Below are 25731 nucleotides of genomic sequence, written 5' to 3'. Positions count from 1 at the left end.
ACAGTTGAAGCTGTAAAACCGGTTTGGATGGGGTGGATATATTTCAAAATGCACAAAATATAGATAGCTATTACAATTATTAATGAACAATTAAAACACACTAAGATGTTAAAACAGAGATTATCCATGTGTGTTAAATGAAAGACCTGAAGAAATCTAGGGTGTCAAGATTTTCAAAAATGTATTGTGAGAATCAGTCTAAACCTTGTTCATTGATCTTAAAACCATGCAGTATATTTTTAAAAGCCATGCAGGTTATAGTTTGTTTTCTCCAAGAATAAGCTATAGTATGTTTAGATGCCCAAAAATGGCAAAGTCTGAAAAAAAAAAACAACCAATGTTAAAATATGTGTGTTAAATGCACGACATAGGACCTAGCATGAAAAGGAAACCTTGTCACAGTTTCATAGTCAGATTTACACATTTTCAAACAATAATTTAAATACATTTCCTTTCTTCACGTATACAGTTGCAAGCTCTGTGGAACAATTCATCCACAATCTTCTTAATATAGGAACTGTAGTTGGTTTTTGGTTAATGTAATCGTGTCAGTGAAACACTCGGTATCATTCAGTCTATTGAGTAGTGAGAAAGAGAAAGAACAAAAACAAATGATACATTCTGGAAATCCAAAGGAAAAGGGTAGGACTGGGAAGCAGGAGGGTATGGTTGACTTGATCAGAAATAGAGACCTTCTTTTAGTGATTTCCATATGTACCCATACAACAATGGTTCATTGTAAAGCAACCCTTTACTGCAGAAACTGCTCTATTTGCTTTATAATACTACAGAAGTTTACTTAGACACACACACTTTAACAAGAACATAAAATGATGGCATTAACGTTGTTTTTGCCAGTCAATAATCCCAAAATAAATTATTTTTTAGGAAAATGTCTACTTACATAAAAATAATAATAGCGTACATCAAGTTGAGTCATATAGATAAACGTTTTTAAAATCTGTCAGTGCATAATCTCTAAGCCTCACATCTGACATATTACAGTTTTAGACATTTAGTAAATGTCAAGCAGACTTACTGCTTATTAGCTAAGGAAAATAGTGGACGCTCTATTTGAATGAAACAGATTTTCCTATACCTAAGCTTATATGTATCTGGGTGGTATTATCTTCAAGGGCTGCACTGGGTTAGGATTAGTGACATGTCAGAGCTCCCAGGAATTTTCTCTTTCTGCAGAATAAGATGTTTGTATAAAATCTGCCACTGGAAAAAAAGAAATAGTTGAAATGATCTGGCTTTGCATGGGTTAAAAGCTTCTTGTCAGAGCCAGCGTAGTTCTTAGCTGAGCCCTCGTTGTCTAGTAATTAGGAAAAGTTTGCTGGAAACATTTTTAAGTACCTTTGAAATGTTAATGAAAACTTTTGCTGTGTTAATGGTAAAGTATTTTTTCAAATTATGATCGGAGTATAGTTTAATTAGTCTGTAACAAGTCATAGTTTCTCTGGGACAGGAATAGCTATCTCTAAGGAGTGGGTCAGACATTTGATTTGTGTTTCAGTGATTGAATATCAGAAAAATATATTCTTAATTTTTTTTCGCACAGTTTCAGAACAAAGAAAAGTTAGAGCCTTGGTCACATTCTTGTATTTGTTGCTTTTCTGTCCTCATGACTGTCATACATGCAGTCACCTAAATTAGTAGGACTATTATTATTATTAATAATAATATTAATAATAATAATAATATTAATTAATAATAATAAACAGGATTTTTATAGCGCCAACATAATATGCAGCACTGTACATTAAATAGAAGTTACAAATGACAGACAGATACAGACAGTGACTAGGGAGGAAGAGGGGACCCTTCCCAGAAGAGCTTACTAGGGGAAGTCTTAAAAAAAAAAAATGTATGCTGTGCCTACATATTTGATAATATACACATTTATAGATAACCATGTTCCCATATGAAATATTGTTTATTAAGTATGTTATTTTCTTTACTGTAGAAATGTGAAAAGAACGTCACCTGTACTTTCGACCTGGACTGGGCCATTTGCACTGTTAACAGGTGCTGGTGATGGTACCATTAGTATTCATCTAAGGTAAAGACCATTATTTATTCTGTTGTTTTTATCAACAATGTGTTCGACCAATGTATTGATAAAAATCTGCTGACAAGTTACAGTGCAATACAGGGAGCACAATACATATTACAAAATTGCATGCAGGTAATATATTGCAAATTGTTTCAATCTAATTTTTGGAAAACTGTCATAGTATAAAAGATACAACATTGTCCACCATATGCATAAAAATCTAAGTAAAAAGCTTAACCCTTAGGTGCTTAATTTTTCATGTGTCTTCCTTGCCTTTGCATGCCAGCCCCCTGCCCCTAGTATATATATTCACTATAATTCACTAACATTCCTTTTCAATAAATATTACCAGAAATTCAATGAACTTACTGGTTTTATTGTTCATATTAATATAACCATGTTCAGTTAAGGAACTCAGCCAACTAGACTTCCTATTAGTAGAAGGTTGTCAGGGGTGGTTTTGCCCTAAACAAGGCAGACAGACTAAGCCTCCGATATATATATTGACAATGGTGACATCACTGGCCCGCCAGGCACTTAACCTGTTTCATCCATTGACAAAAATGATTTCAGGGGTTTTACAATGCATTGTTTTTAAAGAATTTAAAGTGAATATAAAACTAGGTTATTTATGACACTGGCAGTGGATTGGAGAATATTTTCTTTCACTCCAATTACAGGGGCATATGCTACAAAGTATGCCTAAATGTATGTATTTTATATATTTTATATATATATGCATTTACATTATTCATTTATTGTTCTGGGTAGTGTTTTTTTTTCTGGGACTCTGCTTCTCTTTGTCTTGTTTTCATATATTTTCTTTATCTCTCTTTCTCTCTTCTCTTCTTTCCTTTCCTCTCCTTTTCTTTCATAATTATCTTATCTGTTCATATCCTATCCTATTGTTCCAGTTACTGTCCTATCCCCTCCTCTCCTCTTCCCTTCATACCTCTCTTTTCTTCTTGTGCCCCTTCTTCACCTCTTCTCTCCATTCCCTGCTTTCCAAGTCTTCATCACTTCTTCCCTCCATTTACCACCTCCCTCGGTCTTCTTCAGCTTTTACACCCACTTCCTCTCCTTTCTTCTCCTGTGCTTTCCTCACCTCTTCCCTCCATCCCCCCCCCCCCCTTCTTTCTTCTTTTGTGTCTTCCTCACCTCTTCCCTTATTCCCTGCTCTTCTATGCTCTCCTAGTTTTCCCCACCTCTTCTCTCCATTTACCACCTCTCTTGGTCTTCTTTGGCTCCTACCTCCATCCCCACCTCCCCTCCTTTCTTCTTCTGTGCTTTCCTCACCTCTTCACCCTTTCACTTCACACTACTGCCCTTAAACCTTCCCCAATCCTCTGCTCCCCCATCTCCTCTGAATTTATTACATTGTCATTTATTTTCTTTTTCTTCCTTTGCAACTTTTCTTTGCTTCATTCTAGCCATCCCTTCCTTATGTTGATGAGTTTTTTTCATCACCCTTCTTTTAAACTTCTTTTGATTCCATCTTTCTTTTTTTTTTCTTCCTTCCTTCAGCAGGTTAAATTCAAGCTTATAAGAACATTATGTTTCAACAAAAATAGTTTTCAACAACCAGCAGAAACAACATTAGAATAAAATTTGTTCATTTTTTCTCAAATGTGGAAGAAATCATAACATGATTCTTTTATTATATCTTATAACTACTTCTATTTTTATCTATCTATAGAGTACATGCCTTCTATTCATCTTCTATATATCATCCATTTATCCTTATGTTCTTTCTTTTTCTTATTCATGACCTATTTTGGGGATATAAGAAGAATCATAATCTAGCAGCCTTTTAAAGCCGATTTTTTTCCCTTCTTACTAAGTATCTGCTTTTGTAAATTGGCATCCCACAGAATGTATTTAGGAACAATGCTGACTGTCTGTTCTAGTTAATCATGAATAAAGGAATAATACATGTAATTCTGAATATTCAGCATTTGCATATTTTATTGCTTGCATATTTTATCTTGAATTGCATTTGACTTACAAATCAAGTAAAAAGATATAAATAAATGTGTTCAAGTTGTAAGTTAAATGTTCAAATGTTGTTTTTCTCCATTACATTCTCTTGTACAGGAAACATTCAAGTTTTAATGAAGTGGACAAATATAAATATATATATTTATATTATATTATTTATTAATTTGTTTATTTATTAGATATTTCATAGATAGATGTTTAACTGCTTGGCAATGCAAATATCAAGATGCCCTGCTGAAGTTCAAACTAACCATCAGAATAGAGAAGAAAGGTGATTTAAGTAACTGAAAGTGGCATGGCTGTTGGTAGCAGATGGGCAGGTCTAAGTATTTTGGAAACTCCTGTTTTGCTCAAATTTTATTCAAACCATATCTAGGGTTTACAGAGAATGGTCCCAAATAGCGAAAATACCCAGTGAGCTGCACTTCCCTAGGCAAAATTCCCTTGTACATGTTGGAGGTCAGAGAAGAATCCCTAGGCTGGTTCGAGCTGATAGAATGGCAATATTTCACATAACCACCAAGACAAGTTCAGAAAAAATATTGCCTGATTTGATGAGCCTCAATTTCTGCTGCAATAGTTAGACGGTAAGATGAAAATTTGGTCAACGACATGAATGCATGGATCCATCTTTCTTTATATCAAAGGTTCAGGCTGATGCTGGAGGAGTTATGGTGTGGAAGAAATTTTTTTTGCACACTTTGGGCTCCTTTGTATAAACAAATACCGCTGCCTGCCTTAGTACTGTCACTGTCCATGTCCTTTATGACCACAGAGTGCCCATCTTCTGATTTGGCAGAATAACACACCAGGTTACAAAGTGGTTTCCTAAAGGTGACAGTAAGTTCACTGAACTCAAATGGCCTCTACAATCACCAGATCTCAATCCCACAGAGCACCTTTGATATGTGGTGGAATGGCCAACACATTTGCAGCAATTGCTTAGTTTTATCATGTCCGTATAGACCAAATCCCTGAGGGATGTTTCCAGCAGCCTATTGAACCCTGTACTAGCAAGGTTACAGCAAGTCTCATTTAAACCTAATGAACTTGATATATTTGATTCCAAGAATGGAAAAGTATATTGTTGGCGGAGATGAATCCTGGATTCACAACACCATGGTTAGTTGAATTGGTAAAGTGTATCAAATATATTTAGTTTAAAAAAAAAAAAAGTCTGAAATAAATGTAGTTCATTACTACCACTATCCTGTCAAATTAAACCACCAATTAATAAATTTAAAGAAGCTACAAAATATAGAGCTTGCACTTGCAAACAAAACTCAAAAGAAAACAAGGCATCCTGCATAACATGTAATAAACTAGTTCTCTGTGCAATTGTGACCAAAGGTTGGGTTTTGGCTGGAGTCAGTCTATGTTCCAATGGGCCCGAAATGGTATTTAGGAATGTCCATCAGGCTAGTCATGCTTGTGTTGCTTGCACCCATCCACTTTAATCTGCTTCCTCAATTGCTAAGCGATATGCAAACTCTAAACACTTTACATTTCTCCATTTTTCTCCATTAAATTCTCTTAAATAGGAAAAATTCAAGTTTTAATAAGTAGACGAAAAAAATAAAAAAATAAAAAAAAATAAAATATTTTTTTTTGACAAAAAGGTAAATCTCCTCCCCTTCTGTCTTTATCGTGGTGGCGATAAAGACAGATTGGGAGTGCAAAGCCTCCTGGAATACATAAGTCATGGATCGCAGGAGGCTTCAGGCTGCTCCTTTTGCGCATGCCTAATTTTGGGCAGAAGAAGTTTTATCTTCAATAGGGAAAAACATGCTAGTCTCACCCATGCGCAGTGAGATTGGCACTCTTTTTCTCCCCATCTATGTCACCTGATCTTGCGCCAGTGTGAGATTGGATGACGTAGGCAGAAGAAGAGAAAAGAAAATGGCGGCACCCGACACGTCCTCTGCGTCGGGTTGAAAGTGGAATTCTGGACGGGGGACCCAATCCAGGGAACCTCTGGATGGATCTGCTAGGGTAAAGGTGAGTTTTATCTTTATTTATTCTGCTTTAGGAGAGTTTAGGCTGCCTACATTATCTTCACACACAATATTTCATTTAGCTTAGGTAAGGTTTGGATCTGTAGCAAGAACAAGCATTCTTGCAAGGCTCCTGGCAGCTGGCACCTTGACAGCCACTCCACCACCTGTACCATTGATGATAAAGCACCAGATTTGACAGTAGGCAGCAGTCTATATGTAGTCTTATCCAAAGAAGCAGTTTAGGGGCTTAGGGAAGTGTTAACCAACTACAAACTCTGACCAACTGATCGTGGTAAAAAATTAACTTGAATATCTAGGATTATATAACAGGATTTTCATTTGCATGTTTTTAAATAGTTAACACAGTGTCTGAAGTGAACAGCCTTTATTTCTTTAGTAAATCAACTCTGTAGGTGCATGCCACTGTTCCTTACAAAGTGATTCATAAGGCATGGAATGCACTGACAGCCAGGACACTAGCAGGCTTTTGTTAGGCATTTAATATTATCATTATAATACATACTAATATCTTTAAAATGTTTACACTTACATTACAAAGATACACACATATTATAGTATAAAACAAAATATACGCAATGTATAGTATATGTGGTGATGTATAAAACTTTCAGCAGCTCTCATTTATTTCCAAGCTCAGTCTAATAATGTTAGCTTATTGGCTTTTATCTTTTCCTTCTCTAGTATGTAATCTATCAATTGTTCAAAGGATAAGCATTTTTAAAAAGTCTTGGTAGTCTTGATAAGGATACATTCTTTTTTTATCTGTATCCATGGAAACCACCCTGTCCACATCAGTGTGACAAACTTGTCGAATTTCGATTTAGAACCCATTGTTCCCAAAGAATTGTTGACTTGTTCACGTAAAAGCAAGTACTCCTTTTATTACAAAATTGATTTTGTTAAGATGATGTGTGTATTAAGTTTAGGAGCTGTGATGCTATTTTCACTTAGCTCAATTAGGTGCTGATAAGAGAGAAAAAGGAGGAGATTAACACAACAGACTGTGTTGGCGAAATCAAATTCCCAAACTAATGGCTTGCTGTTAACTGCACTGCCTTTCAGTATGTTGTTCTTTGTGGCTGTATTATCAAAGCCCTAGAGCTGCAATGTGATAAAAATTCCACCTGTTGGTCAAAAGCAACTTGGAACTTTGAATTCTTTTATGTAGAATATAATCAGTACTAGTGATTGTTTCAAAAGATATCAGCTACTGTTCAATGTGGAGATGTTCAATAATAATGTACTATCACAAAGCAAAACAGATATCTGCTTCTGCACACAGTGGAATTAGAACAAGGGTACTTGATACTTTAAATCAAATTTACTTATGTCCTCAAGTAAATATATCATAGTGTAGGTTTTTGTTTTATTCCTGAGGCAATCAGGTAATTAAAATGTAACAAGTTCCAAATGACTCAGGAAAAACAATTGTAGATCAAAGTGTGAGGATGCTAATGAACTAATATTGGATGCAAATTGACCTCCCACTCATATTTAAAATGTGTTTTCCTGTCAATCTTTAACTTTTCTAAAGTAATTGTTAAACCAAAATCTGCCATCTGGCTTTTAGATTAGCATGATGGGACTTTACTTTTTGCTGTTAGATTGCTCAAGGGTGAACATTTTCTATACCTTTTTCAAAATGGCTTTTTTATAGGTAATGTTTTAACTTTATTTGATGTGGGGTTCAGCCACAATATAATGCTAAAGTACATTAATTTGGGGAGAATCATGCATTTTCCAAATTGAGATCATTCAACTGTGCAATTATCACTTGCCACTGCTATATTTATAATTCCTGGCACAGATTCCCCAACCGTGACTGCTGCTCTCCCTCAAGTGCAAGCAAATTAGTACCAAAATTTACCTAACATTACATTTTTAGGACAGGTTACTTTTTTACACAAAAAAACAACTAGAAAAGGAGATTTGGTCTGCACTTTTATTCAGAGTGGTGACATGTAAACACAACCAGTCCACATGCCCACAAATATACCATAATACAGATTATATTCTGTATATATACATACCTAATACTTTAACACTAGTACATCCAGGGGCAAATGACTAGCTAACACCCAAGAACACATTTTTGTATATACTGTATATAAGCCTATATAAGCAATTCTTCCTTGACAGTCGTGTATGACAGTCTCTGACATTACAGATCATTAGTTGCAGGCACTGTCATTTCAGCACTGTTACAAATTAGTGAGGGTGTATTGGCCTTATGAACAAGGCTGGATTTCTAAGCAGGGGTGCCAGAGGCAGCACACAGCCGCCTACACATCTTTTTTTTCTGGCAGTTATACAATTTATGATTTAATTAAAGGTTGAAGATTGCCTGTCTGTCAGTGCCATCTACCTATTTATTTTTTCTGCTTCTCTACAGCTTCTACAATTTCATAAGTGGATTACTTTGTATTTAATATTTATCCACTCTGGGTTTGCAAACTACACTTTTAAGTTGTTAGAGTAGAGTTAGAGGGCTGTCCCTCTTTCAGATCCAAGTTCCTCTAACCCTCTTTCCTCCTCATTTGTCCTTCTTTTTGGGTGAAGATATACACTTCTTTAAAATGTAATATTTAAATAAAAAGTGTTATGTTCTCGTATTTATTATTACTGAACCTTTCTTCTAGTCTCTAAATTATTCCGTATGTCATATTTAAAAGGTAATGTAAAAAAAATTGTTGTTGCTGTAAGCATTTATGGGTTCAACCGATTATTTCTTTTGTATACTCGTTTTTTTGTGCTGGCTGGGTGTGGTATATTCTTATTACTTCTTACTCCATATTATGGTTTTATGTGTTCTGATGCTAAGTGAACGGTCTCTTTCGGCCTCTGTACTTGCAGTCACTGTGTAACTGTGTAACGCTATAATATCTGACCTTTCCACAGTGATCTGTCCAATCAATGGGGTAGAATTGCAGAAGACAACTGCTCTAGCCAACAGTAAGGCGTATGCATAGCATGGAATGCAGCAAAAACATTCATCCAAAAGCCTAACCAGACCTGTCCACAGCACAATGACCCTATCATTTTTTTACAGTTAACAATAAATTTGTTGCTCCCATTTTTTTTTGTCCCTTACAATATACCCCTACCCTACCCATACCTCTAATGGCTGATCTCTTTGCACCCTTCATCAGATTAACCGCTCTACCAACTTTTTCTTCTATACTTCCATATTAACAGCCCCGATTTCATGCTTTCTGCAAATCTTTAGTCAGTAGACGACCTTGACCAAATACCAAGCACTACAGCAGAATGAACAGAACATCAATCTTTCAATGAGCTAGTGGTTTTTGGAAGGGCCCACATATCACTGGTGCAAGGGAACAATTGGACCCATGTGTTTATGTATTCTGCAGTGAAAAGATCTCCTCCTACCCCATAGTGATCCATTTTGCAACATTACAAAAGAACCTGTGTAATCATACTTACTACCAGGCAATATGGTTAATTTTACTGCTATTACATTACAATAACATCACGGATTACCAATAAATCTAAATTGAGTAATTTTACCAAGCTGATTTTGCCAAAGCAGGAACTCTCAGTTTTACACTCACTGAGCTGCTTATGTTAAAAAAAAAATGTAGAAAAAGTGTGTAAGGAATGCATTTAAGTTGGGTTTGTTTAGTTAATATTTTTGTTCTTTTTTTCTAATTGTAGATTTGCCAGTTTTTTTGTGTACTTTTTGTATTTGTGTAACTTCATTTTTTTATGTGAACTAGCCAAGGATAGGTAAAAGTTCATTTAAAGCCGACTGATTTATTAAAAACCAACCAAAACCTCCTTTATTTTACCTTGAATATTGATTTCAATGCATTTTAACAAAATGGTAAATATTTTTACAAATCCTAAATTTTTTAGCACAATTGTAAGGAATTGTAAGGAAAATTAAAGGTTTTATGATGATAAAAGAAAAAAAAATTATTATTATTAGTATTGCCTGCTACATACAACCTCTGCACCGCCATCCATAAAAGCATTCCTAGGTCAGGGGCCCTTGTGGTCACTTTTATACATCTAGTCCTACCTGGCACCAGATGAGATGGTTAAGTTCGGTCTACAGGTCCACTGTTAATTCACCATCACAGGTTAGCACTGAATATCCCACCACTCAATATTCTATTGATTATTGCTGAAAACGTCATTACTGATTATATCACAAATAAACAATGAACACTCTGCCACTCATAGGTTAGCAATGAAGAACCCACCGCTTATTACATTGCAGGCCAATTCTGAAGATCCCACCACTCATTATATCTCAGGGTACCAATGAAGGTCCTTTAAGAAAATAAAATCATGGGTTTGTATTGAAGATCCCATCACTCATGACTTCTCATAATAATTCTGAAGATCCCACTATTTATTTAACCCTAGATTAGCAATGAAGATACTGCCACTCATTAAACCACAGGTTGGCACTAATGGGCCTGTAAGACTAAGAAACTTCCCATAGAGCAAGGGCCACCAGGAAAATTTTTTTTAGAAAAGCCGGTATCTGTTGCATCACTTGGAAAATTGAATGATGTCTACCCAGCAGAAGTGATGAAAGAGTTAAATAGTAAAAAACAGCTGTGCTGAATTATTCGTTTTGCTGATTATGTTTTTAATATATTATTATATCTCTGCTTTATCTTCCTGATCCTCTTATAATGAGAAAACATTCCCGAGTAGTGTTTCTTGTGTATGTGTGAACAGCCTATTGATTACTGTTGCTTTCTTTTCGCCTCCTGCGTTTATTTCTATTCTGCAATAACATTGCAGCATTTTCAATACATAGGGGAATACAATACATGCTTTGCATTGTGCTGGTGTTTAACCTCTCTGTAAGCTAGTCTAATATCCGGCTATTAAACCGGCAATTCTTGAGGATCTACTGATCTCTAGTGGCCAGTGTCATAAAATATTTCATGTAAGGAGATGTCTGGAAGGCACTTTGCTCATATAAGTCTGCATTGGGTATATAGTATATGATTTGCCAAATGCATTTGTAGAAATCTAAAGCTTCTATGAATGCAATGGCCATATTAGGCCAATACATATTTTTTTAAAATACAATGGAGAATGGCAGAACTAAAACATAAATATCAATTATAAAGTGTAAATCCAGACCCCAATATCTCATATAGGCTTTAACATGTTAATTTAAAAATACTTCCCTTTATGTGGTGACAACACTGTCCCTGTCTGCAAATTGGGCTGCTTAGTTGTCGCTCTGTCACACAGGCTTCTGATGCAGACTACAATTGTCCATTGTTATTACTATCAGAATTATCCACCTTGAAAAATACCTAGCAAGCCATAGCTGACCAGCATATAGACGGGACGTGTCTAAAAAAAAAAAAATATTGCAGAAGATAGTATTAAAATGCACTTTGCATCTTAAATGTGCTTTACCCATTTAAGGCTTAGTACACCTAAATGGATTGGTTAAGTTACAGCCCCCATTATACTCTCAGTACTTACCCTTCCTGAACTCCCCTACTGTATTTTTCACTCCAGCAAGCTAAATAAAATACCTGTTACTTCTGAGAATGGAAAAAAGTGACTCATGTGACTGTTCTGGGCCAAACAGAGAGTCTATAGTCCTTTGTATGCTACAAATTCAGAGTATTATAACTTATACAGAGCTTTCCTTCACTCCCAGCAACCAACCAGATCAGTGCAGGAATAGAGGTTCATTACAGAGAACTTTTTGGGTTTGCCCTATGTAGCTTCTAAATTATAACTGTCATCAAAAAAAGTAAGGGGGTTACCATCAGTGGACTTCTGAAAATTATGTTCTCCTGTCTATGTTTTGTGGCTACTTATAAATAGCGTACCTAGAACGAGTATGCATAAGGGTAAAAAGGGAATCCTAAACCGACATTTTTGTTCTCAATTAATGTAAATTTGTTAATAGTAATTTTATAATGTTAATGTTTTCTGTAATAGAAGGCAGTAAACACTCGCCTGCACCTCTATCACGGAATACAGATTTTGCAGATATGTTCTTTTAAATAGAATTAAGCTTTTTTTGTGTTCAGAGGGACCAAATTTAAACATATTTTCCTACAACAGACATTGCTGAAGAATGCCTAGAATATGACAGTACTTTGAGCTCAACCCTTCTCAATTAGAGCTTCATTGAATTTCAGAGTTCCTCGAGGGGTTGCTTAAACTGTGGCTGATTCACCTCCCATTTGAAGATGCCTGCAAAGTTCTGGGGTCAGAATCACTGTAGAGGCAGCTGCATGGCTCTAATGATTTAGGTTCTATAAAGATGGCATTCCAGCCACCACTGTTTGGGGCAACTTGCAAAATCTTCATGAAATACAATATAATTATAATCCAGGTCCAAAAAATGTATATGTATGAAAGTTCAGTTACAGATCCAGAAAACTGTCTTATAGTAGTATTCCCAAACATGCAAAGGTTTTTGCATTTTACTGGGTTTTCAACAGCTTAGATGCATTTTGTTTTTAGATTTAGAAAGAGAGGGAGTTCTTTAACATTGGAAAACTATCATCTAACTTTCTGCAAAGTTTGCAAGGCAGGAAGTGCTTCAAACAATTACAATATGCATGTACAATGATGGAGAAATATTTATGGAGCCTAAATTATAATAATTCATAAATATATATTGGCTGGTGGTCACTATTATATTAGAGTACCTTTAGATGAAGGTATGATAAATTTAAAATGTAGAGACTTTTAATATATAAGAAGGCTGGAATGACTTTTGCAAAGGGCATATTGTTATTTTGAGGGCAAGTAAGAAACACAATGTGCTCAATGATTTACTGTAAGGAAATGCTTAAGTACAAGGAAATATTCCCAATAAAGATTCTATCTGCACGGTACAGTGCAGTAATGCTGGTTGTTTGCCTTCTAGTTATATATGGTGTTTTGTGTTTTTAGTTCTGTATTAAAAAAATCAACAAATAACAATAGGAATCATAACTAGAAAAAAAAAAAAAAGATGCAGCTCCAAAAAATCTGTACAATGTGCTGTCAGAGTAAACATGGCTTTGTGAATTTTTTTGACAACATGCATTCTGAAATAGGAGCATAATAAAAATGTAAAAAAAATGTGCATAGATACTATGAAACCCTTGCAGTGTGTGCAGTATGGTCCTTTTGCTCCCAGATATTTAAGGGCCATCTTTAGGGTGCATTTAGACTTCAGCACTTCATTGTGGTACATTGCCATGCATTGTGTTGTGTTATAACCTGCATTACCTTCACACAGCTTACTTTGATTGAAGGAGCTGCCAATGTGTCACAAAGGAGCCAAAAACACACAATTTACATTATGTATCATTATATCAGTGTGCACTTTATACTGTATTATTCCTACCTAATATATGACTGCAAAATATTTAAAAGATGTATAAAAAGAGCCATTAGAGAAAATGCCATTTTTATTTCAGGTATGACACCAGAAGCTGGCATGCATGGGTTTGCTGGAGCATGTGCTGCTGAGCAAACCATATTTGTTCGTGAATTAGCCATATGTACACTATCATAGTTATGTAAATCTCCGTGAGTATCACTGGCAAGTTATACATACTGTGAGAAGGCGCTTTGGATGTTCTTCTGTGTTTGTTGGTGCATTGATGTGACAGTAAAAACTCAAAATAGAGAAATCAGCCCCAATGTGTGAACAACATTGGAATCCTTGTAATAAGGACAAACAGTAAAATTTGCTTAGCTTCCTATCTGAAAGTCACAATTTGTATCGCTTAATATTACTTGGACGGATAAACAATAGTATAAATACAATTTTTTAATTAGTAAATTTTTTAATTAAACTAAAAAAAAACCTCCAGGATGGTTAAGCGAACAAAACTTTCAGTGATAGTAAGCTAAATACAATCCAGGTGCATCTAAACCCAAAAGGTGCTTAAAGTTTTATCATTCTTTTTCTATACAGGATTCTTGTTCTCTGTTTAAATGTGGTGGCCTTACTGCAGGGGTTTGACATTCACCCTGCCAAGTCAGGGGAAAGTTCTCCAACCAACAGGACGAATGAACTTTGGTGATTGTAGAGCTATAGGTCAGAGATAGTTTGGAGTAACTTGGACCTGGGCAGGGAGACCATAGCCTCTGTACAGAGATCAATGGTCCTTCTCCACATCATGCTGGAATAATAATCTTTTCTATTCAATCTGTGCCTGCATTCCATTATTTGGTATACCTTTTTTTGATGATTTGAACTGAGATTTCAATTAGACTTTACACGTTACTTGCAAGTATATCTGCACATTACAAAATGTTCTTTGGTCCCAAAAGTGTTAACAGTGCAATTCATTAATGAATGAAAAGAAAGAAGCTATTTCATTTATTGTTTACATATTACAAATATGTTTTAAGCATCTTTATTACAGTCATTCCTTTAAATCTGTATTAGATAAGAGACAAAAGAGCAACGTAAGTAAATACCCAACAACCACAAGTCTGCTAATCAACTCTGCCTAGCCACTATTGACAACAAGAATGCATTAGGCTCACAATGACATCAAGCAGTAAACAAATGTTTTTATTAAAAGCTTTAATTTAACAAGCAGAAAATGAGTATGTGCCTACTAAAATCTTGTGGGTAAGAAATAAATTATGTTTTTTCTCTTACAGTAATCAGTGTGCCACTCAGAGTGTTATTAATATTGAATGCAACCCCAGAGGTAAGTTGATTTACCTAATGATGCATGACAGTTTTATTTTGGATTCAGTGTATAAACAAAGTGTACAACCAGCAAAATATGAAATAGTATATATAGCCACAGCTATAGCAAGCAATGCCATGTGAAATTATAAACCTTCTTGCAAATTCTTCCTGCTCTGGTTTCCGAAGCTTCTAGTTCCAACTTACTAAAGTATTATATGTTCCTTGGTGTTAAAAATGTGTCCATAAAATGCATTCCTACCTATTTTTTTTATCAGTTATGTATCTAATCACAATTGTTAATCCTATATTTGAGCACTATTTTCTGTTTTCCATTTACTCATGCCTTGATAGGCTCTGTTAGTTTACCAATTCAGGGCGAATTGCCAAAGTGTCTTGCTAACCAATATATACCCATCTCAGCAATATGCACTCACTGTTTCTTCCATCAAAGCTAGGTGGCATGGTTGGCTCAGTGGCTAGCATTGCCTTTGCAACACTAGGTCCCAGGTTTGAATCTCGATCAAGTACGAGTTTGCATGTTCCCACTGTGTTTGCTTGGGTTTATATTCCAAAACAACATGTGGTTAGATTTTTGGCTTCTTCCCAAATTGATCTTGGACTATATTAAAGACACATGACATTAGATTGTGAGCCTTTTTGAGGGGCAGTTAATGATATGGGTTCTTTGCAAAGTAATATGTTGGTGATAAATAATAGCAAGATAATTAAAAAAGCTACCAATATGTATATGGTGATTCCAGAATAGAGTGGAGTAGGTGCTTCCCGCCCATAAAGAAGTACTCATGCCTGTGTAGCCAATTTCTTTGCCCAAATAATGTCACGTGACAAATGAATGATTATTAATATTATCATATTATGCAGTGCTGTACAAAGTCCATAGTGTCATTAACTGTCCCTCAAAGGGGCTCACAATCTAATGTCCCTACCATGGTCATATCTCATTTATACAGTCTAAGGTCAACTCTTTTTGGGGAAGCTGCACGTTTGTCGGATGTAGGATGTAGGAGGAAACTGGAGTACCCGGAGGAAAATTGAAGAGGAAATAAGTGAGAATAAATTGGTCATACAGTGAGCTTTAAAGTCACTTTGCAGTAAATGTTATTTGTCCTTTGTAGATAAAGGCAGAAAATAGCACTCTAAGCTCTGAAGGTTTTGCAAGAACAATAGATACATCATATTTAATTGAAGCTTAATCACAATGTAAAGATTTTTTCATTGTGTTCTTTTTCACATCAGAATGTGGAAAAAGAGCCTTGGACAAATCAAAAATAGTTGGTGGAACTGATGCTGCAGTAGGTGCTTGGCCTTGGATTGTGTCTCTTTATTACAGCGAAAGACAAGTATGTGGAGCATCTCTGGTGAACAACGAGTGGTTAGTGTCAGCAGCTCACTGTGTCTATGGGTAGGTATGCAGCTTTTTTTATTGATTACTAGTACATTCTGCACTTTAACAAGCTCTATTCCTCTTATGTTGTATTTGATTTACAAATGCTTACGGCTTGTTTAGTGACCTGACTGATCTGCTGAACGGCAGAAAATCTAACAATGCAGCTCAGTCCATCTACACATGAAGTGGTCTCTGCGTTTCTCAAAACTAAATCTGTGTGAGTTAAATGTGTCTTTAATGACTGTGCCCTTCACGTTTAACCTGATCTAAATTAGTAAAGGAAAGGGATGATTTATTGCATCTCTAAAGAATGATTGGCCTGGAGGGAATTGCAAAGTAAAAATGTGGGTGAAAAATGATACAGTCACACATAACAAATGTGAAGTGAAGTAGTCTTTACCCAATTATAAAAAGCTGTAAATGTGTTTTTTGATCATGCTTGGATTCATTACATATTTCACGGACTTTGTTGAAGCCAGTGATAGGATGTGAACTGGCTGAGGTCAGCTGCCAACAGCTTTACCAACTTAGACATATGAAGTGCCAATCCCAGTATATGCTGATCCTTAATTCTTGTAAATCATTATTCTGGTTCAGTACCAGTAGTTAGTGGCAAAGACAGTGCTACCATATTGCAATGCTATGATTGTAGCAGATTAGTGAAGAAGTGGTGCAGACTGGTGCAGATTGTAATAGGGAAGTGAAGAAGTGGTGCAGACTGGACTTGGCATTTTACATCCACCATGTGTTCATAGTGGCCTGGAGTGACTGTTCTGCAAGGTCCAAGCCATTCTGATTCTGAGCTGCCATTACCTTTACCGGGGTTAGGTGGAAGAATAGGAACCTGCCGGTAAAAAAAAGTAGATCTAGCTTTTAGAAATATGTAAATGTATAAAATGTCAAAATATATTTGTATCTTTCAATTGTAGTAATGATGTGGTATAAGAGTATGATTATAAACCAAGTATATAAGGGTAAACTTTAAATTTCATTGAAACCTCTGCAGTGTTAAATCCTGCTGTTGATTCTTAGGTGACTCACCCAATTGACAGAAGCAATTCAGCAGATGTGTAGTTAATACCTTCCTTATTATCTGCACGAAGGATCAAATCAGTCCTGACACATAGAGAAGTTAGAGAATCACTGTGTGAGATAACAAGTGCAATGGATGTTGGAAACACTTGATATGAATCCTGGTTACCTTAAATGGTCAGATTGTTCTATATAGTAATATATATAGTAATATATTGGGCCATTATATAAAAACAACATTGAGTTGTTTATGGCCAAACTTAGGGTTCTCTATACAATAATTTGTCTACTTCTGAATTGCTTCTTTTGTCATTAAATTCATGCAACTACAAAGACATTTTGAATAAGCCTAATTACCAAATCGTAAGCGCCTCAAAAACAAGTCAAAATCGGGTTAAAATAACCTAAACCAGAATTCAAAATTGCAAAGAAGCATTTTTTTTTTCATTTCTTTAACTTCTTAGTCTAAAGCCCAGCCCTTGTTCATATGAGTGATTGGGCTGAATTGTTTTTTGTGCATTTTAATATTAGAAAACCTAAGGTGACTCTATAATTGTACAACAAAGAGTTGCCTGAAAAGAAAAACTCTTCACCTTACTCTAGAAAATAACATAAACTGTTGATTTAAAATTCTGCAAAATCTGAAGGAAATTTCACTTGTTTATAGTATATTATTTAAAAATGTCTATTATAATCATTATCCAATCATCAAGAAAAAATTGGACCCCCATCTAAATGGCCATTGCAGTTTGGAAATTGGAACAAGAAAGCAAGGTTGGAAACTAATACAAGTAATCAGTTCATTTTAAAAACAGTTTTGGGTGGGCTAGGAGGGAGTTTTATAGTTAATAAAATGATGGTAAATCACATTTGCCTGGACAGAATTCATATCTAAATAGTTTGTTTAGGTGGACTACATGTTCCATCAGGATTCTCATTGTTTGACAGCCTATCATTGTATACATATCCAGAATGAAAGATCAATATTAAAACAGCTGCTAATGCAACCAGCCACAGCCCAGGTTATTTATATTCATATGTTTGGTTAACATAAAATATCGACTTGCAGAAAATGTGTGGTTCCCAGATAAAGCCTCTAGCAATATGCAAATGACATCCCAGTTGGTTGTGAGGCAGATCCCAGCTGCACTGCTTATTGCATTTAGCCCCTCTCCATGCAGAGTGGAAGTGCCAAGAACCAGTCTTTCAAACCAATTGTTTCTCAACTAGAGCATGCTAATTATTTGCATCATGAGGCTGATGACTAATTGGCTTGAGATTTTTAACTTAGCTGCTTTTATTAATTAAATTAATAACCCCTTTATAATTGCATTGTTGTTCCCGCTACTGTTATAATTCATAGTTTTCTGGCTGGAATCAAGGGATCTGCTGATAATTTTGTGTTACAAAACTTGTGTCCCGTGGAGTAGTCAGAAAACATTAAGTACTTTCCAATTCTAATAAACTATCTCACCTAATCCGATACAAAGCTTGAATTATGTGTACTCAAAACAGGTCAAAGATTAACAAAGAATATAGAGATGGAAACATTCAAGCTCATTACTCAGCTGTTAACCATTCAGAACTTTTTTTTTGTGATCTGCAGAAGGAACTTAATACCGTCCAACTGGAAAGCCATTCTAGGAATGCATAACAGTTTTAACCTCACCTACCCGCAAACAGAAACCAGATGGATTGACCAGATCATCATAAATCCCCATTACAACAGGCGTACTAAAGACAGCGACATAGTCATGATGCATCTAGAGACCAAAGTAAATTATACAGGTAAGGAGATAACACAATAGGCTTGGTTCAATGATAAGCAACAGAAAAAAATTAATCAGTGAAGTGCTAATGCTCTCTGTCATACACCAGGGCTAATTCACAAGGACAGTAATTTTTGGTGCTTCCCTGCAGGGAAATTCTGCTTGTAGCATCTTACCTGCATTTGCCCATAGGGAATAAATAAATAGGAGCAATACGGTTTGGTACTACCAACAGCCACTTGCTGACAAATGTTCAAATGCTCATTCTTTAAGAATAGGCACATCAGTCCAGGCTGCCAAGTGGGCCTTAGATCGGTGTTTGTAATTATAATTTGGTGCACGTACCTTCTTCTCTCTCTGTTTCTCTGAAGGACAAAGAGTCTGCAATGGTTAACAATATCTGGGTTGCCCTTTCGGGTGGCCCAGCAACTGGTGAACTAAGAACACAATATTCAGGAAAGGACTGCAACAAGAATAATATTGATGGTTAGATTTTGGCTTTTTAAAGCTCATACATAGTTCGTAAATCCTGAGGAGTAGGTTAAATTAAATTAAAACAAAACGCCAGCCAAATAAAACAAGATAAAATTAAATAGCCTATTAAAAGATAAAATAACAAGACCAGCTTTTGCTGCAATACCCAGCAATACATTTTATCTGCTTCTAGGTGTCCTCAGTCTGATGACCAACAACATTCAACCCTCTTCCCCAGAACCCAGGTCATCCTAAACATACTCCGCCTGTGCCTAGACAGTGAGAGGTTGCACAGTTTTTGGCTTATCCCGCAGTCAATATTTTTACTTCCTATTAGAATTATTTGCTGTGTTTTTTTTTAAAAGAAAATCATAATTCTCCACGCTTCTCTGATTCTGATTGTCAGCTTGTACCACAGACACCACCTCACTTCCTGGTTTGATTATGTCTAGTGTCATCCAACCTCTTTCATATGAGCTTAGACAGTCAAGTGCTTGTATCACCATGCTTTCTTTATAATATTGGATTGGAATTAAAAACAAATATCTCGGTGCATATCGAACTGATTTCCACCACTCTCCAACCTGATTCCAAGAATGGTCACCTGGCAGGCACTGTTTTGGAAAATTGAATATTGGCTTGGTAGGTCATTACTGGCTGGTACTGCTTCCATATTGGAACCTTCAGTCTACAATATAAGAAGATTTTCAAATTTATAAATTTATAAAAAATGCGAACAGGCAAAAAAATTTGTTAAAGAGTGGGCAGGTGATGATCCCTCTGCAATAAAACATACTCACAGTACCTGCCTGTTCACAATCTTCTTTTTGGAATACACAGCTTAGTGTAGGATGCCGGGATATGCTAAGTATTCTCGCATTCCCTGAGGCTTCAAAATTAAAAATTGCCATCAGGCAGGTAGGTTTATTTTTTTGCAAAAGGGACATCATCTCTCCCTTATGCAAAAGAGGAATAGACCTGCCATCTTGCATTTTCTTGAAGGTTTAATTCCCCTTTGAATAACAAATTAATAAATAAAGGACAAAATGTACAATCACACTCGCTGCATTCAGTTAAACAAATAAAATATAATGCTGAGCTGTTGGTGAAAAATTCACAGATTCTGCTTCACTCTATTAACATCGCTTTATTGGCATTTGTTTTTAACGAACATCTCCAATACCAGTTAAACGATTACAATGTAACACCTGTGAGTACTTATCACCAGAAATGGGAGGCCAGATTCACAAGCCAGATGTCAGAGTCTGCATTGTGAAAACTGATATCAATTAACAATTAAAGCTGGAGTGTTGGGGGAGGAGAAATATCACCAGACAAAGCTAAAATGTTCATGATTTAACATATACCCCACTGTCTTAAAGAGGACCTGTTGCCAGAAAGTTAAAATTAAAGGATGGCCTAGTTTTAAAGTAGACCTGGTACTGGAGATATTTGTAATGTTAAGTGCATGCGTGCTTAATACTGTGTAGGTGTACACATACATGTACCTTTCATAGTGATCCTCCTGTCAATGGGGTTGATTAATTTAACTATATAGGCTGTTCACAAATATAGGCAAAGTGAATAAATGCTTGGCAAGGGATAATACACAAAGCCTAAATTATTATCCCTTGCCTCCAATCATGTGAAATGAAAAATTCTTTTTTTGAATATTTTCCTGCACATGATTGAGTTTTTATTTGCAAAGTGAACTATCCCCAATATCACAAAGCTAGGTGAATTATTCCTTGCAGCATGGTCATGCACTTTGCTAAGTGAACAGTCTAAATTACTTTAGCAAATCAATGCATCTATTTGCCTCTCCCTTGCAGAAGGTCAGAACCATTTTGGTTCAGCCATTTGGCAATTTACTAAAGAATTGTTCACTGTTCACAGCAAAGACAATTATGCCCTTGCAAGAGATATGTCACTTAGCTTAGTAAATGAGATGAAACTTTACTCATCCAATAAAGTGAAGGAAAAAATCCTGTCTTAAAGATTTCCTTGTATGTGTTTGGATTAATCGTTTTTTCACTACATTCACATAGCTAATTAAGTTATCCCTTGCAAAATATTAATTCACCTTTGTAAGCAAACAGCCTAAAATTATTCAATTAATTAGCACAATTATCTCAGGTTAACATATAATTCCTGCAGTAAATTTTAGAATGGGCTTCTTTTTGGCAGTCCATTGCTAAAGTACACAGTGGAGAGTGTTCCTATTGGTTGGTGGTAGACAAGGTACTGCTCCTGACAACCAGATACCAATGGGAACACTGCCCACTGTGTACATTAGCAATTAGTTAGTTGTTGAAGCAGCATTGTGGGCAGATTCTACTATTAAAAAAGAATGCAGCATGGAAAAACAACTATCTGGGTGCCTGTGCCTTGCCAACTTCCTAAAAGTTTGCTAAAAATCTATATTAGTTCTTGAACTTGGCAATAGTCGAAATTCTCAAATTCAATGTGAACTTAAGTTGCATCAAAATCGAAAATATCATACTTGTTACTGAAGCCCAATTTAGGTGCTGAACAAGAAGCAAAAAAAGAGAATTCCCTTCTGCTTAAAAATATTTTCCTCTTATAGTTTGATGAAAGAGAGTAGGATAGCTGATTCAGTAAAGAGCCATCAATGCCATGAAGCTTTACAAGAATTTTGTTTCTGATAATGCTCCCAAGGGACAACATGAAGTTACAAATCTCACCTCATCCCCTGTCTCTTTCACTGATATCTGTTCCTAGGAATACAAGGCAAACAGTAATTTGTGCATCATTCGCATTTTAAAAACAGTACCAATGATCCTATATACCAAAGGAGCTAGGGGATGCCTACCAATATTAGCAGTCTTTATTATATACAAGCTAAAAAAGGATAGGCTTGATGGAAATAATATTACTAATACATTCTAATGTTTATAAAAGCTTTTTGTAATAATTGTTAATACCTGTATATGCCCCTGAGGGGGGGATTTCCCTGCGTGCCTCACACAGACAAGAGACACAGGCACACGCTGGACGCTGGAAGCTGGAAGCTGCTGGCATCTCCGGAGAGTTGCACAGCACAATGCAGGATTTCTGTATTGTGCTATACATCTCACTGCAGATGCCAGCAAGAGGAGCTGCGGACACTGGGTGAGTATTTCCTTTCAGTTGTAATCCGATTGTCATACAATGTATGACAATCGGATTTCAATATAACATTTGTTTACATTTAACCACCTGGTGAGAAAAACTCTGGGTTAACGAAAATTGCAAAAGTTTTTACCCCGAGCATGCTCGGGCTTAACGGCCAGGTGGTTAACAGGTAATATATTTTTAACAGTTTAGTTGTTTATGATGGGTGTCTTGTTCCTAACAAACTTTTGTACATGTTGTTGGCCAGTAGATGGCGATGTGTTATTATGTGAAATGCATAACAAACTCATGTCTGTGACGCACTTTACAAGTGGACATGGTGCCATCTACTGGCCTGATCTGAGTATACACTGCAATTGTTTTTCTAAAAGCATTTTGAGGGGGAAAATTGTAGTGGTTTATACTTGAGTATGTACAGTATATATGTTTAAAGGCAGCCATATACACACAGACTTTGCTTTTAGCTTAATATTTAACACTGTTGTTAACCACTATACCCCCAATCACCGGCTAATCAGAATGCTGTCCACTTTTTTCTTGGCTCCTTTACAAAATTGCCCTTTTGTGTGTGTATATTTGTAAAGGAAAGAATACAAAGGGGGAACAGAGGGGAGGGGAAAGCCAAGTACATACATCAGATAATAGTCACCCCAAGAAAAACAGTCATGCTAGTCTCAAGCAAAAAATTTGCATGTCTTGAGTGGTCCTCTGATGCCGTTCATCAGCCCGCCATTGATGAGAGTAGAGGGTGCCTCTCCCTTATCCTCCTCCTCCTCTCTGCATAAAACAAAATAGGGCTGTGTGTAAAACACTCATTAGTTCATCTGACTTTGGGTATGATCACAAAAGATCATTACCTGCAACAATTATCTGACATCTGTATGGAGCTTTAGGTATTGTCAGTCTAAAAGCCAACATAGTGTTCATTTTGTACATTAATTTTGTGTTTCTTGCATAGGTGCGTTTTAGAATGATCCATCTCCTTGCAATAATAATGTATGCCTGTATCCCCCTTTATTTTTTTTAATACATCCTATAGCTTTCTAAGCTGGTTTGTTTTTTAGCACAAGCAGTATATTGCCAGGGAACTAATTTTACTGCCTTTGTCACTAGTATATAAAATTAATTCTGCAGATAATTCCATGACAGGAGCACAAAGAAGACACTGCAGTATGTTGTCAGAGAGAAAGCTCACAGCACCATACAGTTTATTCAAATGCTACTCAGTGACTGGCTTATATATCTTAGACCAAGAAGGAAATATAACAACATTGTTTTCCTTTAACAAAGGATGAATTATTTTAATATATTGAATAAATGAGTTCAGGGTTTCTTTATTACAGCTAAACTTGCAATATATGGATTTATTTTACTTTATTATTTTGTACTGACTGCCTCTACCTGATACACTGCCCCGGGCACACATTTCACATCTGCATCTGAGATTATGTCAGTCTTGGATCTGAGGACAACATCATTATGAATGCCAAAATTACATTATGACTCTGATGCAGCAAAAACCTCTGGCCATCTCAGCAGTACATGCAGAGGTTTACAGTAACTGCCGCTGGTTTAGGTATACCTAATGGGCCAATTGGGGTCATCATAAGTATATACTTCTACAGAGGCTCAGAATATCCATAAGATTAGTTGAGCAGTGTGTCTAAACTAGTGCCCTTCTAAGATGTCAAGAGGTAGGCAAAATATAAGCAAATACATTTCAGCTTAAAATAAATATTTAAATGTATTTACTCTAGTTTACTAGTCCTTAGATGTCTGCATTAGTTTTCATTTTTTTTGTGATCAAAGAAAAGAAGAGAAGAAAGAAAGCTCTTTTTAAGGTACTAGGATATACGATTGTAATAGAATAAAATTTACATTTTATTAAATTGAACACATTATTAAAAACATACAACAAATTCAATTAGTGGTTTGTTTTATAAATAACAATTTAAAAACAAACTTGTCAATGTGGATTGAAGAAGGGTGTTATATTGTTTCTTCTATCCACGCGTTTTGCCCTTAGTGGGCTTCATCAGGGGATCTATGAGTAACACCTCTGGGACTATAGAAATCATAAAATATTGAATTAAATTAGAAAAGGTCTATAAAAAGTTAATACAAAATAGCATATAGTAACTTCATAGTTGACTATTATCTACTGTCCATAAATATTCATCAAACATCATACAAGTGAATATTATACCTGGTATATATCAAACCAGGAATGCAAAAACATTAATTATTGAGTAAAGGAATATAGGCTTCCAGTTGAAAACATAATAAAAATAAAATATGAAATTAATTGATGCCAGAGATTTAATATCAAAATACAGAGATAAGCTGGATAGGTTTAAAAATATAATGTAATATAGGTCCTAAAAGGTACTCACATGTAAGTAACCTTCAATAGCGTGAAGATGATGGAGATGATTGAAATAGCCTAGATAGATTGGGGGGAATGCAAGTTACCTCCAAGACCCTGTTGAAAGGATAAAAACTGTCAATAAAACCTCCAGGGAAATCCAGGGAAGAAAAGAGTGATAGGTACTTACAAATAATTAAAATGTAATTTAAGGTGTTTTTTGGTAATCAGGACTCACATAGAATATAGGTGTTGGTAAATATGGAGGACCACTGAAGGAATATATTTCTAAGTGAAACTAAGACAAAGGAAGATAATGAGTGCAGTGAGTCAAAAATTAAATAATCATTTAATTCCTATAATTAAGAGTGAGGAACCAAGATAAGTCAAGACAAAGAATATAGTCAAAGACATACCTAATGCTCACCAATAGGGATGAGCGAACAAGAAAATTACGTTTGATCTCGCAACGAATCGAGCCTTTCTCACCAAAAAAGTAACAGCCTTCTGATTCGCCGAGAGTTCAAGCGTTCGCCGAACAGAAGGATTTCCAGGGCTGCATCATGCAGTCCTGGAAATCCTCTGCGATCCCCGGGCACTAGAGTTTAAATAATCTCTAGTGGATCGCACACTTCTCAATAAATGCAGCCACAGCTGCGATCATTGTAAAGATGCCCAGCACAGGAGAACCTCCTGACATTGTAATATAAGTATCTCTTACAAATGATACATTTGTATCTGTAACAAATGTATCATTTGTAAGAGATACTTATATTACAATGTCAGGAAGGTCTCCTTTGCCAGGCATCTT

The 25731-nt window shown here is 35.8% G+C and overlaps 1 protein-coding gene across 1 annotated transcript in view; it reads left to right on the top strand.

Annotated features, from left to right (window-relative positions):
* TMPRSS15 (transmembrane serine protease 15) overlaps window positions 1–25731 on the top strand; it is a 173861-nt gene that overhangs the window by 133970 nt on the left and 14160 nt on the right. Inside the window, exons 19-22 of the mRNA XM_072432165.1 lie at window positions 1970–2065; window positions 14704–14753; window positions 15995–16160; window positions 18784–18965. Coding sequence (XP_072288266.1) covers window positions 1970–2065; window positions 14704–14753; window positions 15995–16160; window positions 18784–18965 — 494 coding nt within the window. The remainder of the gene's footprint in view (window positions 1–1969; window positions 2066–14703; window positions 14754–15994; window positions 16161–18783; window positions 18966–25731) is intronic.

Source organism: Pyxicephalus adspersus, chromosome 1 (assembly GCF_032062135.1).
Source record: "Pyxicephalus adspersus chromosome 1, UCB_Pads_2.0, whole genome shotgun sequence".
Lineage (NCBI taxonomy): Eukaryota > Metazoa > Chordata > Amphibia > Anura > Pyxicephalidae > Pyxicephalus > Pyxicephalus adspersus.
The sequence above is the reverse complement of the archived record's forward strand: the minus strand, read 5'-3'. Positions and strand labels throughout refer to the sequence as shown.